General features: G+C 37.2%; 1 protein-coding gene across 1 annotated transcript in view; it reads right to left on the reverse strand.

Moving 5' to 3' along the window:
* The window catches only part of EML6 (EMAP like 6), a 121856-nt gene that overhangs the window by 9370 nt on the left and 98268 nt on the right, over window positions 1-14218 (reverse strand). The window contains 10 exon segments of the mRNA XM_041125523.1: window positions 926-1040; window positions 1740-1897; window positions 3911-4119; window positions 4847-5020; window positions 5390-5410; window positions 6686-6784; window positions 8008-8137; window positions 9024-9102; window positions 10718-10726; window positions 12016-12030. Coding sequence (XP_040981457.1) covers window positions 926-1040; window positions 1740-1897; window positions 3911-4119; window positions 4847-5020; window positions 5390-5410; window positions 6686-6784; window positions 8008-8137; window positions 9024-9102; window positions 10718-10726; window positions 12016-12030 — 1009 coding nt within the window.

Consider the following 14218-nt stretch of genomic DNA (forward strand, 5'->3'; position numbering starts at 1 on the left):
CAATAATAAAAAAAGGCAAATCAGGGTTTTACGCTCAGTTAGGCTGTTTAAGAGCACCTTGAGTCTACTCTAGCCATACTGTCATCGTCTAAACTGCAAGAGCTTCCTTGGCAAATACTTGGAAAAATACTTGGCATAAATAGATACCATTTGGAATTGGTTAATGGCGGCTTCATCAGAAATATAAACCAACATTCCTCAGTGGTAGTGTTATCAAAGAGCATGTCAAATTCCTGAGACTTGATATACGAAGTTAAATAGAGACCATTTAATAAAGTGTTAGGTTGGACAGCTACCCATCATATGAAGTAAGACCCCTGCATCATCACGCACTCCTTTCACAACATTCACAAGTACAATTTAAACATATGCAAGAGTGACTTTAGCATGTCAAATTACTCAGTTATTTCTATTGCTTTCCACTTTACCAAAACTTAAAATCAATCAGTAATTCTCAGTGGCAACTTGTTTTATTTGTGACTTGAAAAAGGAAAAAAAAAAAAAGCTAGGATCCATCCTGCCTAACTGAAGCACCTAAGCTGTGCACACACTTCACAGGAAGCAAACCTTGTAAAGCAGCTACCTAAGTTCCTTTTGTCGTGCAAAAAGAAAGGCAGGAGACAAGGTCCTACCCTGGTGAAATCTGTTCCTACACTTAGTGCTGTCCCAAAGGCCTTTCGCTCTCCTTGCTGACTGTAAAGGAAAGGCAGGCACTAAGCATCAGAAATGTGATCCTCATGCAGTTTAAAGCCCATCAGTGAGCTCAGGAAGACAAGTAAGGAACGTCACTAGGTAGGGAGACAAAGCCTCCTCCCATAACTTTTTACAAAAGTCTTCTCCCCTGTGTCTCCCATCCAACCTCCACCAAGAACAACATGCAGCAATGCATGCCAAAGGGTAACGTCTGCCACATCAGCTCACTTACTTTTCCTCTGCAGACGGAGCGCACGCACTCAATGAGCTGGCCTGTCTCAAGCTGAAATGCTCGGCACCTTTTCATCTCTTGATCCCATAGCTTTACAGCTCCCCCTTCTTTAGTGCTGAAAAGAATTGTGTTGTGTTACTCAGATGTCTCCTGCATAGGCTACAACAAATCCCATATGTAAATCCCATCAGTATTTTTCTGATTAAATAATAAAACATACATTGAATCACCTTCTACTGTATATAAAGACACCTCACTATTGTGCAATGGAAAGTAACTACTAAAAATTTAAATGCTATCACACTCCATGTTTTAAACAGTATCATGCCTAATTTGTAAAAACCAAATTGTTCTCTTGTCACTTAATCTCAAATTTCTGTCACCAAGATAAGCTTGGCAAATATGTTACTTCTAGTAAATCGAAGAATTTACTAATCACAGAGTCTCCACCTGGAGAGGTTGTCTGTAGTTTGACAGAATTAAAAAATTGAGACAAACCCACTTATGCCAGGCTGGCAGGAGCTCAGCCAACAAGGAGCTTATACAGGTGTTCACATCAATTGCTAATTTGAGGTTCAGTACGTCCTTTGCGCATAATGTGCATTATTGTGACCCTTGAGTGTCCTACTTATTAGTCCTTTACTTACTAAGACACCTGGGCATGTTATGTAAAATTTAGATTGAAACTGCTAGAGTACAAATACCATTTATCTCTGGGAAGCATTATGTACGTCTAGGGTATTGGATAAATAAAATAAAAAAGTGATATGAGAGAGAGAAAAGTTGTGCAGTTTAGGAAGATTGTATGTCTTACGGTCTCTCCTTCCCTCCTGTAACAATGAGTCCATCTCGAAGAGTCGTGTACATTGTGAACACTGGCCCTGTGTGAGCTTTTGCCACAAGTCTAATCAGAAAATGATCCTTCCAGACGTAGACATCTCCATTTATGGCACCAGTAAATGTAAGGTTATTCTGCAACAAATAGCAACGATCTCTGATATAATAAATACCTTAGCATTTTTGTTCAACTTGAATTAAAATTCTTTTAGCTACTGAATTTCCTGAGAAAAGTCAACTATGCAATGAATGTAGGAATTAAAACCATCTGCATCGAGAGAATGAGTTTAATGACTGCACTCTAACAGTGTTTCTTTGAGATGTCACAAATCATATGAGTAGGGTACATTCACCTCATCTTGAGATCTTTCAGATGCACATACTTCTTTTGCTATGCATGTGCTATGTCATATCACCTGCTGGTGAGACTGCTGACAGGTTACCACTACTGAATTCTCAGTGATGTTTCTTTCTTCTTTGAGTATGTGTCAGTGAGAATCTCGGTATAGGTGACTGGCAAGCAGTATCTTCAAGATGTTGAAAATAAAGTGTATAAACTTAAATGCAGAACTAACTCAACCTGTTACCTACTTTATGCACCACAGCAATGGCGTAATTTCTCATAAAAGCCATGAAACTTGCCCCATGGAGCAAACTGGTCTGAGGTCTGGGACTCCCTGAGGAATGGGGAAAAGTAGCAAGTATTCTGCATTGCATTGCTCTGTTAAATAGAAAAGATTGGCTAAAGAACTAAAGATTGTCTGACCTTGAAGGCCACTGACTCTGAAATAACAGGCATCAGGAAAAATTGTAAGGGAACCCTTTTTATAGGGGTTCAAAGGAAAGTCTTATGTTCTGCAATAAACAGCAATGATGTCTGTTGAAGGATCTGGGGGATAGAAGCTCCAGAATAAATTTTTGTTTCAAATGGTGGAAAGACAGTGTGGCTGTATCCCAGCATGATGTGTTGACTTTAGCATTAGATGGACCTGGATGAAAACAAGTGAAGTTCATGGATGCATGAAGAAACAGAGGGTGTGTGCACAGCCCCTACTCTATTAAGAGCAACTTACTCATGCTCCTGTGACATGGACTCATACTTTCAGTGGGATTCAATGACACATACTTGAGGAAGAAAAAACCATCCTGAATGAATGACGTATGCTAATCGAGTAAACTTCATCTGCTGGTTTTGAAGGTCCCCCTTGCAGGACATTAGTTTTATTATTTTAGAAAATAAAATGTCTGTCGGACTGTTTCTACTTGGAAAGTACATACAAGCAATATGTTCCTTCCAATACTACATTCTGCTTCTTTTCTAAAATCACTTTTGGGGTCTTTAGTGTCCATCACATTACTCGTATTTTATACTGCAGTAATGCCATTGGAATAGAAATGTTTAGTATTAAGCAATTTTTTACAACAGTGTCACTTGTTTGGGCACAAGGATGAGGATTTGGGAGCCTAATTTTATACACTCACGTTTCACACATTAGTACTATTGTCCAGGGTGGATAATCAGGAGCAAGGGGTTTCTTTGAATTGGTGATTTGTATAATTTATGCTTAACATTTGCAAAGGTAATTTCTATGGGCTTTCTGGATGAAGCAGAAGCTATTTCAGAGCTTAGTATCATGGTAACACTGCTTTTTCACTGTTAATATGTATTGCTTTCCTTAACTATGAAGTCTAAAGTACAGCGCTATGGTTCCTTAATGATCATACTGGAGAGTACTATGTACTGTCACCATTAGTTGGATCACTAGCATATGTCATACCAAATAATGTTAGTAGAAAAAAAGGTTGCAGAGCCTATACACAGAATAACAATATTGCATTTTTCTAAGTTAACCAGTGAAGTGCTAAATAACTAGCAAAGTAAAAAAATAAAAGCCTTGGCAGCTGATGCTGTAGGTATGCACAGACATTAATAAAAAATGTTCACTAACAGAGAAACCCAACCCTGTTTAGAAAACTTACATGAGGATCTAAAGGTGTACAAGTTTCAAATTAAAAGTTTAACAAATAAGCAAGAGCTCCATGGTCTTGCACTGTCCGTACTATACTGGATTTCAACAAAGGAAATTGACACTTGCAGTTTTAATAAAAATGTATTACAAAATTCTGTAGCAAGTAATTTGAACTCACTGCTCCGAAGGCAACAGAAAGCATGGTTTGCATTTTGGCATCTTCCATGGAACCAATGACTCCTTTCTTATAAAGCAAAGCACTGCCAGCTAATGTCCAGAACTTCATGTGTTTTACCCCAACAGACACAAACTGAGTGTCTGAATCTGGGCGGAACTCTACAACGAATATCCTCTCCAGGTGTCCTCCCCTGCTAGCAACTTTAGTCCCTGTTTTAATTAGGAAAGGATAAAAATAAAGTTAAATTTACCTGCAAAATTAAGCTCCGATATGATTTTATAAAATAAATTGACCTGGTATTGGATTAGAGAACTGTGTCCCAGATGCTGAAAGCTAAGCAAATCCCAACATTATTTGGTGTATCAAACATCTTAATTCATGCAACCTGTAAGGTCCCTGCTTATTCCATTGCATCTGACCATTTTAGGGAATGCAGATTTAGGCCTTCATAGCATGATTTGTCTCTTCGGTCAGTGAAACACCACCACAGAAATTTTGAATATCATCAATGAGTTACCATCTGGTGAAATGCACAGGGACACATCTAATGAGCTGAGATACTTTTCCTCTCCTCTCCATCATTTCTGAAGATGATAATTCTTTTCTGGAAATGACTTCCCAAAGGCCTATCTGCAGCATAGAATTTCAAGTTCAAGTATTTTAAGAAGAAAAAGAAAATACTTCCCTTAATTTCATGGAATTTTATATTAAACAACATTCTTTCCTTAACTTACTTCTACTTATAATAGAAGTTTAAAACTTACTTTCTTATGCATATTTTCTAGCACTTTGCCATCTCCTTTAACTGATTTTATGACTTAGGGAGCCATGATACTCAGAGTAAAAACACAAATCTATTCCAAAGACTTGAAAGGAAAAGCAAATAATTGTACACATTTCTGTTAGGCTGAAAGAACACGATTTTTCCCGAGTTACCTTCTTGCCACCTCCACACTGTGATAGTATGTTCTGGATCAACTCCCACTGAAACCAGAAGTTTGCCCGTTGCACTGAAGTTAACATAGTTGACCCCTTTGGTGTGGAAGCAACGCAGCATTGAAATTGTTTGCTTACTCATAGCATCCCATATATGAATTGTGGGAGTTGTACCTACGTGCAAAAAGATATATTATATAAGAGAAATAATTCAGCATCTGGAATGCTTCAGTGCAAAACAGGCATTTTTCAAGAACATTTAACCTAAACAGACACTTATAAGTTGTGGGGTTTTGTTTTAAGATTAACACTACTCAAAAATAAAAAAAACATAATAGCTTGCAAAACACAGGGGGAAATCATTGTATTTCATGAAGTAAGACAAATTCTAAAAGAACAACATAACATTTATGAAGAACCTCATGCAAAACAAATTGTCTGTAGATGTTTCACTTGTATCCGTGATTCACACAGATACAACGAGGTAACATGAAACTTTTACATAACTCTGCTGACTACAATTCACAAATGAATCAGCCTTACCTGGAAATTCTGTCATATCACCTGCATTGTGAGAGCAATGGCAAATGAGGAAGCACCAAGGGAAAACAATAGGTGAAATAAGTCATGTTTCTAATGCTGAAGTGCCAGCATCAGCACCAAAAGGGAAAAAAAAAAATTAAAAATTTGAAAATGGATATGGATTAAATCAACAAAACAAATAAGCAGGAATATTGTTGAACTTTTTTGGGTATATTATTTTTTATACACAAATATTGCAACAATATTTAGCACTTCTGATTTTTAAAAATGGTATTTAAAAGAAATGTTAAAGACATGCAGTTTTTAAAAATTATTAAATTTAAAAGTGAAATGAATCTGTAGTTATACAGAATATCAGCCAAAATCAGAAACACTGATGTCATGGGCTCTTATTGACAGACTAGAAAAAGGGTCTTTAACAGTCACATTTTCTGTGTCATAGAAGTCAGTATTTTGAACTGCAGCTCTGACAACATGTACAGATTTTTGTGTTTACTCAACATTCAAATTGAATGACAGCACTCAGTACAGGTGGCAAAGATAGTTTGTCAAGGTCTTCATCTACTACAATTTTTCTGCCCCTGTTAAGTTACTTATTACAGAAGTTATGGACTTGAGTCTCCTTCCAGATTGATATGAATTAGAATGAGTCCATTCTTTTTCATAAAGTTAATTATTCCAGTATTAAGCTGGTTTAAGTGAAAGGCAACAAATCCTTCTCAAGGCTTGGGGCAAATGAACCTGCATTTCCCATACAATGTTGACTCCTGCAAAAGGTCCTAGGGTATCTAACAGAACTCTCCATGAAAATAATAAACACATATAGTTTCACAACAGGCCCCTTACATGTGTCAACTTCTGCTGAGATTTCACTCTATTACTTTCCTTTTCCATATAGCTTTTGTACTTCTGCATAGGAAAATTTTCATTACGTATTTTCACTGCTAAGCATTTTACTGCTAAACAAGCGCCTTGGATACAGGAAGGAAAGAGGGAATTCTATAAATCTAATGATTACAGATTAATGAGATGATTTGGTGCAATTTATCAAAGCTTGCTTTCTGAAATATGATTATACTACAATTAAATCTAAAATCCAACAACTCACAATCAGAGATGAAACTGAAATCATAAGAAAATCGTGAAGCTTGATTACCTCTTAAAAAAATCAAATAAATAAATTTGAGGACAGCAACACTGGCATGTCCTGGTAAAATTCCTACACAGAAAAGCCCAAAATAAATCAGTGCCCTGATAATTTTTGAGTAAAACTTTATTATACAGAGAGTCACCTACCGATCTGGCTGGTAGCCACAATATTTTTGTACTTTGGGTGCTGATTCACAGTTAGGCAGAGAATGTCATCAGTGTGCTCCAGGTAGAAACTCTGACTACCTAATAAAATTCAAACATGTTTTTATTCACACCAGTATCGAAGAAAGAACCACCTCTGAAGCAAAGAATATTCAAGCAGTGTGTTGCTACACTCATGCTGTACTCTCCAGGGGATGGATGGGCGTAGGGCAATAACTATGTCGACAGCTGCGCCGCTCTCATTCCCAGGCACCTTTACCAAATGCACTATGAATGTAACCATTAACACATATATATAAAAAAAGCAATATTTGGTAAACTAGCTCTGTCCATGGAACCCGCAATCAGCCCAAGAATCATCCTGTAACCTCCTGTAACTGCATAAAAAAGCAAAACTAGCCAATGCAGGGCCCAGGTTTCCCAGTAAATCGAAGCAGTCAGTGGGAGGCAAAGCGGAGAGCAAAGCCCTGTGAAGTTTATGATTTGCAATATCCTCCCAAGGGAAAGGGCCCCAAAAGAACAGATGGGACCGTGCTTCCCAGCTCCACGGGTCAGAGGCTGCGTGGGGACTGGAGTCCCCAAAGGTCACCAGATGTGACAGCTTTCCTGCCTCTGCTCCTTCTCGCCAGCAGAGCTGCTGAGCACGCCGCTGCGACCCTTTGGTTCACTGTGGCACCAAGGGGGGATAAAATAAAGCCAAAATTCCTTTAATTCTTATCTTTGTTTCTTGAGATATATGAAGAATATGGAGATGCTGGTGCTACAGCTTAGGAAGGCCAGATAAATTTTTGTTGTTTTTCCTCCTTTTCATTACCCAAAAAGCAGGGAATATTTCTACCCTTTCCAAAGAGCAAATTGCTCATGCTGTATTGCATCAAAATGTACCCTTCCCTGGAGTATGACCTTGCTAAAACAACTCAAAATGAAACAATGGATGTTACTGCTCCTAACATTTTTGGGGGTACTAGCCATTTCATAACCCAGGCTCTCTCCTCTGAGAAAGCCATTCCTGCATCTTCAGCAGGGATTTTAGCAAGGCACAACTGCAGAAATAGAACAGGTTTTTATTACATTTCCTAGCAGAATCTCATGCCTGCTGAAAGGAACAGGATGGCTTTACAGGATTATCTGAACAGGAGAAATTGTCAATCTGATGTAATAGCCATCTAAATTTTTTTGCATTATTTATCAAGGTGCAAAATATGAGAAAGTTACAGGAATGTTAAAGTGTTAAGACTTTCAATCAGAAATATTTTACTAGTATAGCATTTTTTATCTCAAAGTGTTGTTTCAAGTTGAATTACCAGTAGAAAGATTTTGAACTATGCCTGCTGCAGCTGTGTGGAAAATAATATCAGCACCATCATTTAGGTAATGGAGGTTGTTGCGACAATCAAATCCTCTGTATCCAAAAACATGGTCTAAAGCCAGCTCCTGATCAAGTAAAACAAAAAGAAAGAATAAGAGTGAAACGAAAGAAGAAACAAGGAGATTACAGAGTTTGGATCACATAAGCACAGTTCTAAAGTAATTACACAAGCTACAAATATCTTGTAGAGGCTATAGAATAATTAAACAATAATTAATCAGTTATCCTTGGTCTTCTGCTACTTTATTGAGGCATGACATTCTCACAGACTATCTACAATGCTCTAATCGGTCAACTAAGGCACTGCATTTATATTATTATTTCTTTAATAATTCAGCCGGCTGTAAATGTTTTGTTTCTGTAAATTTCCATTCAAAAATATATACAACTTACAAAAAAGGGCCAATTTTATTAATCTTCCCATCACAGTTTAATAGCTATATAGGGTATCAGGAACAATTTGAATGACATTGACAGACCAAGCAATTGTTGCAAATTATCCACACAGATCACAGAATATTCTTTGTTCAGCATATTATGTGGAAATTCAAGAGACTTGTTTGGGGGGCCCTACAGTTTGGGGAAAAAGGTTTGTTCCAAAGTAAATGAGCAAATTTCATCATTCAAAATCCTGCACATGATTTTTTATGTGTGAAAGTGCAGTTTCTTTCACACATAAGGTGTTTGGCCTACCTGCCCTTCAAATTAAGAGACAAATTTGGGGTTTGGAGAGATTTGCTATTGTAGGTAAGCTTTAACACCCTGAATCTGAGGTTCTTTCTGACAGAGGTTGCTATCACATCTTCTGGTGTTTGCCACCAGAGCTGAAAGCACTTTCTAGAAATTTCTTTCTCTTCTACCTATACACGACTTTAGGTGCCCTTGAAATAGGGACAAATTTCACCCACCCCTTATTACTTCTAAAGTAAATGAAAAAGTATTAAGCCCGACCTCAACCAGTTTCTTTTTTTTGTTGATATTGTTCTTTTGCAGTTTTTCAGGTTGAGGAGCAGCTCTGCTAACTGGTGGCCTGAAACAAAAATTTAAAAAAGAAGACAATATGTTTGAAAGCAAAATAAACCCTTCAAAACCATAGCATATGTTTTGTATGTGAACAGGAAATGGCCAATTGCAACTATATGAGCTTAAAGCCTAGCTTTTTTGGAGTTGTACAATAAACTGACTAAAATCCTATGCATTTTGATGGAAAGAGCAGAAATAACACTGATGGAGATTTTGCGGGTGAGTGGTAGAACAGACCACTGTACATCGATTTTATTTTTTTAAATCGTAATGATTTAAATTCATGGGAAAATCCTTGAATACTAAATGATAGTAAATTGTTGCTTTTAGAAATGATCTAAAAGATTTTCTACAGCTTGCAGTTGACCTTTCACCAACCTTGCTGCTTCTGAGAAACTCCACCACAAAACCTTGACAAGGCTTTAATAAAATCTTCTCAAAATCATATTAGAGATAAAATGATTACATTTTAAAATGTACAAGTCATTCATCTGTGTGAATTTAACAGACACTAAGGCCAGCAAAGCATTTTTATATAATTACTGTTGTTAAAAGTAGCTAAAAAGACAAACATAGAATGCAGGCTGAAACAAAATTTTATTTGTGCAAATGGTCTTTAAAGACAGATGACCTTTACTGCTATTATTTGACTTGATCCTTCCAAGGAAAAAAGAAGAGGCACAAACCTAAGAGGAGTAGAGGGAGCTCAGTCTCTAGAAGTTCATGACCTTACAAAATCAAATGCCTGCTGCACAGGCTCCACTTTAGATGACCATTGTGTTAATTGAAGCATAATGATTTTTTTTTCTGTTAACAGAAATTCATGAGGGCTAATTCTAACCCTGTCAACAGCAGAACAGAGCCATAAAAATTGCACTGGATTACTGGAGAAATTAGCCCATAGAAACCTGGCCTAGATTCTTTGTCACGTTTGATCATCTTTTACTTAGAAAATAGGTCTTGCTAGAAGGTTGGGGTAGAAGTGGTGATGGCAAAAGAATAAAAACAGATATTATGGTTAAATGCTTGCTCCAAAACATCACTTGATGGTTGCTGTTAATAATACAAAAACCACCCCACTGCATGCCTTTAAACTCCAACTGCAGATTCTGGAGACAGGGCTAAACAGCAGTGGGTTCTGTAAGTAAAAAACCAAAATGCCTAGCCTCAATTTATTTAATAAACACTCAAATTTGGAAAGCATTTCCACAGTTTAAGATTTCAAAAAGGTGCAAACTTGATATACATTATATATGCTGTGAAAATTAGATTGTTTTTGTCCTTATACTATAACTACAATTAATTCTCATCTTGCAAAAATTAATTGCAGAAGCCTGAAATCCCTTTTGCTTAGAGGGAGCTGCTTTTTCTGGAATTGTGTTTTTTATGGAAGGTATCAAAGGCAACAACTGACAAAACGCACAGCTAGAACACCGATTGCTACACAGCTAGAATACTTATTGCAGGAGTAAGTAGCATGAAAAGCTGAGCTCTAAAAAAGACAGAACAAAGCTGGAGGTAAACAAACTAACCCACTTCTCAAGCAAACAAGCAAACTCACTAAGTACTAGCAAAGTACATTAGCAGGTGATCTTTTGACATTAAAAGAGTGAGAGAGTTACCTTGATCCCCTTGTAAGCAGCAAACAAAGCCAAGTAAGAAACTTAATACAAGTTTAGGTGTACTTCTGACCACTTTATTCATGCACAAGCATTTTTAAAGTCGATCAGTCATTCCTTTGTGGCACAAAACATGCTATTCAAGCATGCCAGCAAGAACTAAAACAGAAATTAAAGAGTGCACCAGTCTACAGATTCAGAAACATCATACCCTGGCATCCCTGGGTATACTCTGAACTAAAGATCCTACAGTCCAGAGGAAAAAAAGGAAGCTACATCCATGCTTCCTGCACACTTTATACTGAAGGAGAACGTGATTCCAAGTGTTTTGTTTATTTTCAGGTGCATGACAGGGATGGAAACTGGTAGAAACTTAACAGTCTCATAAGCAGTGTTGAGAATTTCATACAATGGATGCTTGTTTTCTATCCTGGTTCAGCCTGCAATTTAGCCTCATAATTGTTCATTGGTAGGCCAACTTACTTACGGGGACAGCTTGTACTTTTTGTTCACAGGGAAACAAGTACCTTTATTTTCTCTGGAAGTGGTCAATCAAGTCATGTTACATAACCATCAGTGGTAATTGGACCGAATAGCAGTGCAGTCACCAGTAGAGAAGGGGTGGAGGAAGTTGTTACAAAACTTAATTCTCTTACAAAATAAAATCGTTATGTGATGCTAAAACAGCAAAAGCCATTTCAGCCCAGATTTACTGGGGCCTTTGAATCAGCACTTACAAAAATAATAAATCATTTTCTTGTATGCTTCTTGCTCTTTTTTCTGTTTTAGTGTAATTTTAAAATGGATTGTCTTTACATCTCTTTATCTAGGAATATCAGTTAAAGTTTATGACAAGAGCAAGCCAAAATTTTTTATGAAAGCAAGAGAGCACTATGACTATGACATGATTGATAATCACTAGACTGTAAGCATGAGATTTAATTTGGAAACATACACATCCACGCATATACTTTTATATATATCTATTCACAGTACACACAAATACAAATGTTGTGTGCATTCATATATACATATACATGTATATATACACACATGTATGCATTCGTTTAATAAAACAAATGTAAAGCAGCATCAAATTTTTAACATTTTATGAAGTCATTTTATTTTCAACAAGTCTATGACTACACCTAATTTATTTTGATACATAAGGTGGCAGTGTCAAGACAAGAAATTTGCACTGTAGCAAATTACATATATTTACCCTTTTTGACCTATGCAATCTGCATTGTACATTCACAGCAATCTATGCTTTTTCTGTGCTCTGTGTTGTTAGTACTTACTTGACAATTCCCTGCCTCCAAAGGAAAGCAAGTTAAAACATAATACAAGCATTAACGGTTTCTTTCCAGTAATTTACAACAAATGTGCTTATATTACGTTATGGGATGAATGAGTTCCAGGAAAGATAAGACACAGTCAGACATTAGAGGGCTTTCAGTTCTTTAGATACTGTGAATATAGCAAATAAAATTTCTGTTACTAACATTATCTTGATGATATGCTTACACAGGTATGCACGGTTATAAATCAGTGAGCTAACTCCAGATTTAAACTGACAAAATCTCACCCACTTTCTTCATGCAGAACTGTAAAAAGGTGCAATTCATTCACTCTCACCTAAGCAAGAAGGCTATCTGAAATGACCAAGACAGATGAGTAGGAAGAGGAGCATAATCACAGGTGGGGTGAACAGGCAGCACTTGGACAGAGAATAACAGATGGACATAGTGAAAGCTGGGCAGGGGGGAAGAAGGAATGGTGTTTTGGAAGAGTGGAGGACCCTGAGGGAGAAGAGAGATGCAATCTTAGAGAACAGGGCCAAAGGAAGAGGGGGGGTGGGGGGGTGGAGTTTGATCTATTTAGACAGAAACTAAAAGAGAGAAAAAGCAGACCAAAAATTGTTATGATAAATTTTATGGGACAGGGATAACCAACTCATGTTTTTACAGCACATGGCATAATTCTCTCTGATGAAAGACACTGTCTACATCAGTAATAAATTGGCGAGAACAGTAATATTCTATTCTGAGGCCAATGGGAACAGAATTGGATCTTCAGAAACAGCCTTGCATGAAAGTGACAAACAATGAGGTTTGGAGCAGGGACAGATGGACAAAAATGTCCTGACACCAAGAAGATGACTGGCTGGGCCCAGCAGAAATGGCTAGAGAAGAAGCTGAAGAGAGTCCAAAGGGGAGACTAACGTGTGCATTTAGATGGCTGCTAACTGGAGAGCCTATTTTTGCTACACAAAAATAAAAATGAGCAGGACTGCTCCCAAGAAGAGAAAGCAAGGTTCAAAGAGAGCTAAGACGATCCACTGCTGGTAGGTTGGTTTGGGCAACAGAACAAAACCTTCCAAGATTTAAAAAAATACACCCTTCATTTAAAAAAAAAAAAATGCAAAAGCAGCTCTTCAAAGTACACTTCCACTAATTGACAGGAGGGGGAATCCAAAGTGCCCTAAAACTGCTGCAAAAGTCCTAGAGATTTAAGAAGTGATTAAGACATTTTGTGAATTCTAAACCCTGTGATTTTCCCATCCCAACATACATAGGAGTTTTACATACAACTTTTCCTGCTGTTACTTTTTCTTTACATTTTGTAGATAACACAGACAACAAAAAAGAATAGTATTCAGTATGAAAATATCCTACTCCCTAATACAGCGGATCAAAGCAAAGCTGAAACAAAACTAAAGGGAAACATCAATCGTAATCTAAACTAGTTTTTAAAAGCATAACACTGAAAAAGCCTTAGCATGGTTACAATATTTATGATTTCACATGTATGCTGATGCACTCTTTAAAAAAAACCAAAACCCACAAAAGGTATTGCAGAACATATGGTGGTGATAGCTGCCATTTTCATATCTTGTAAGGGAAGCTAGTCATTGCATTCACATGTCATTCTAGTTCAACCTCCAAATGTGAAACAAGCAGAAAAGCAAATTAGTAAGAAGGGTAATCAGTTCTGAATGAAATCTGAAGGCTTTTATTTTTTAACAATTTCATTGTTCTAAACACCTTGTAAAGCTGTTGATCTAAACAACTATTGTAAATAGGCTGGCCTTATTGCAGAGAGATCTGTCTCAGTGTACATAATACACTGGACAGACAGGGCTGTCTAGAAGATCCCTCAGCCTTGTTTGCCAAAACCAGCTTCAAGGAACACAATGTAACATGCTTTAGGCAAAACCTAAATTTCTGTCTTTGAGCTAAAAAGTTTTGAATACCTCAGGTAATGAGACTTCAGGAGAGCTCTCTTCATAAACTACCAAGGCAGCGGAATCAACCCAACTTTAGCATATTCTGGAAGGTGTCTCTCTTTCCTTAGGCTTCTCTTGGGGTTTGTGATCATGTTTGAGAGGAAAAGTCTTTTCCATTTGTTTTGTTATTCCCTACATAAACTCTGACATGTTTTGAAGCTGTGCTCACTGTGTAAATAAAAATATTCAAGCAGTAGTATACAGAGAACTTTTGG

The sequence above is a fragment of the Aquila chrysaetos genome, chromosome 8 (genome assembly GCF_900496995.4).
Source record: "Aquila chrysaetos chrysaetos chromosome 8, bAquChr1.4, whole genome shotgun sequence".
NCBI lineage: Eukaryota > Metazoa > Chordata > Aves > Accipitriformes > Accipitridae > Aquila > Aquila chrysaetos.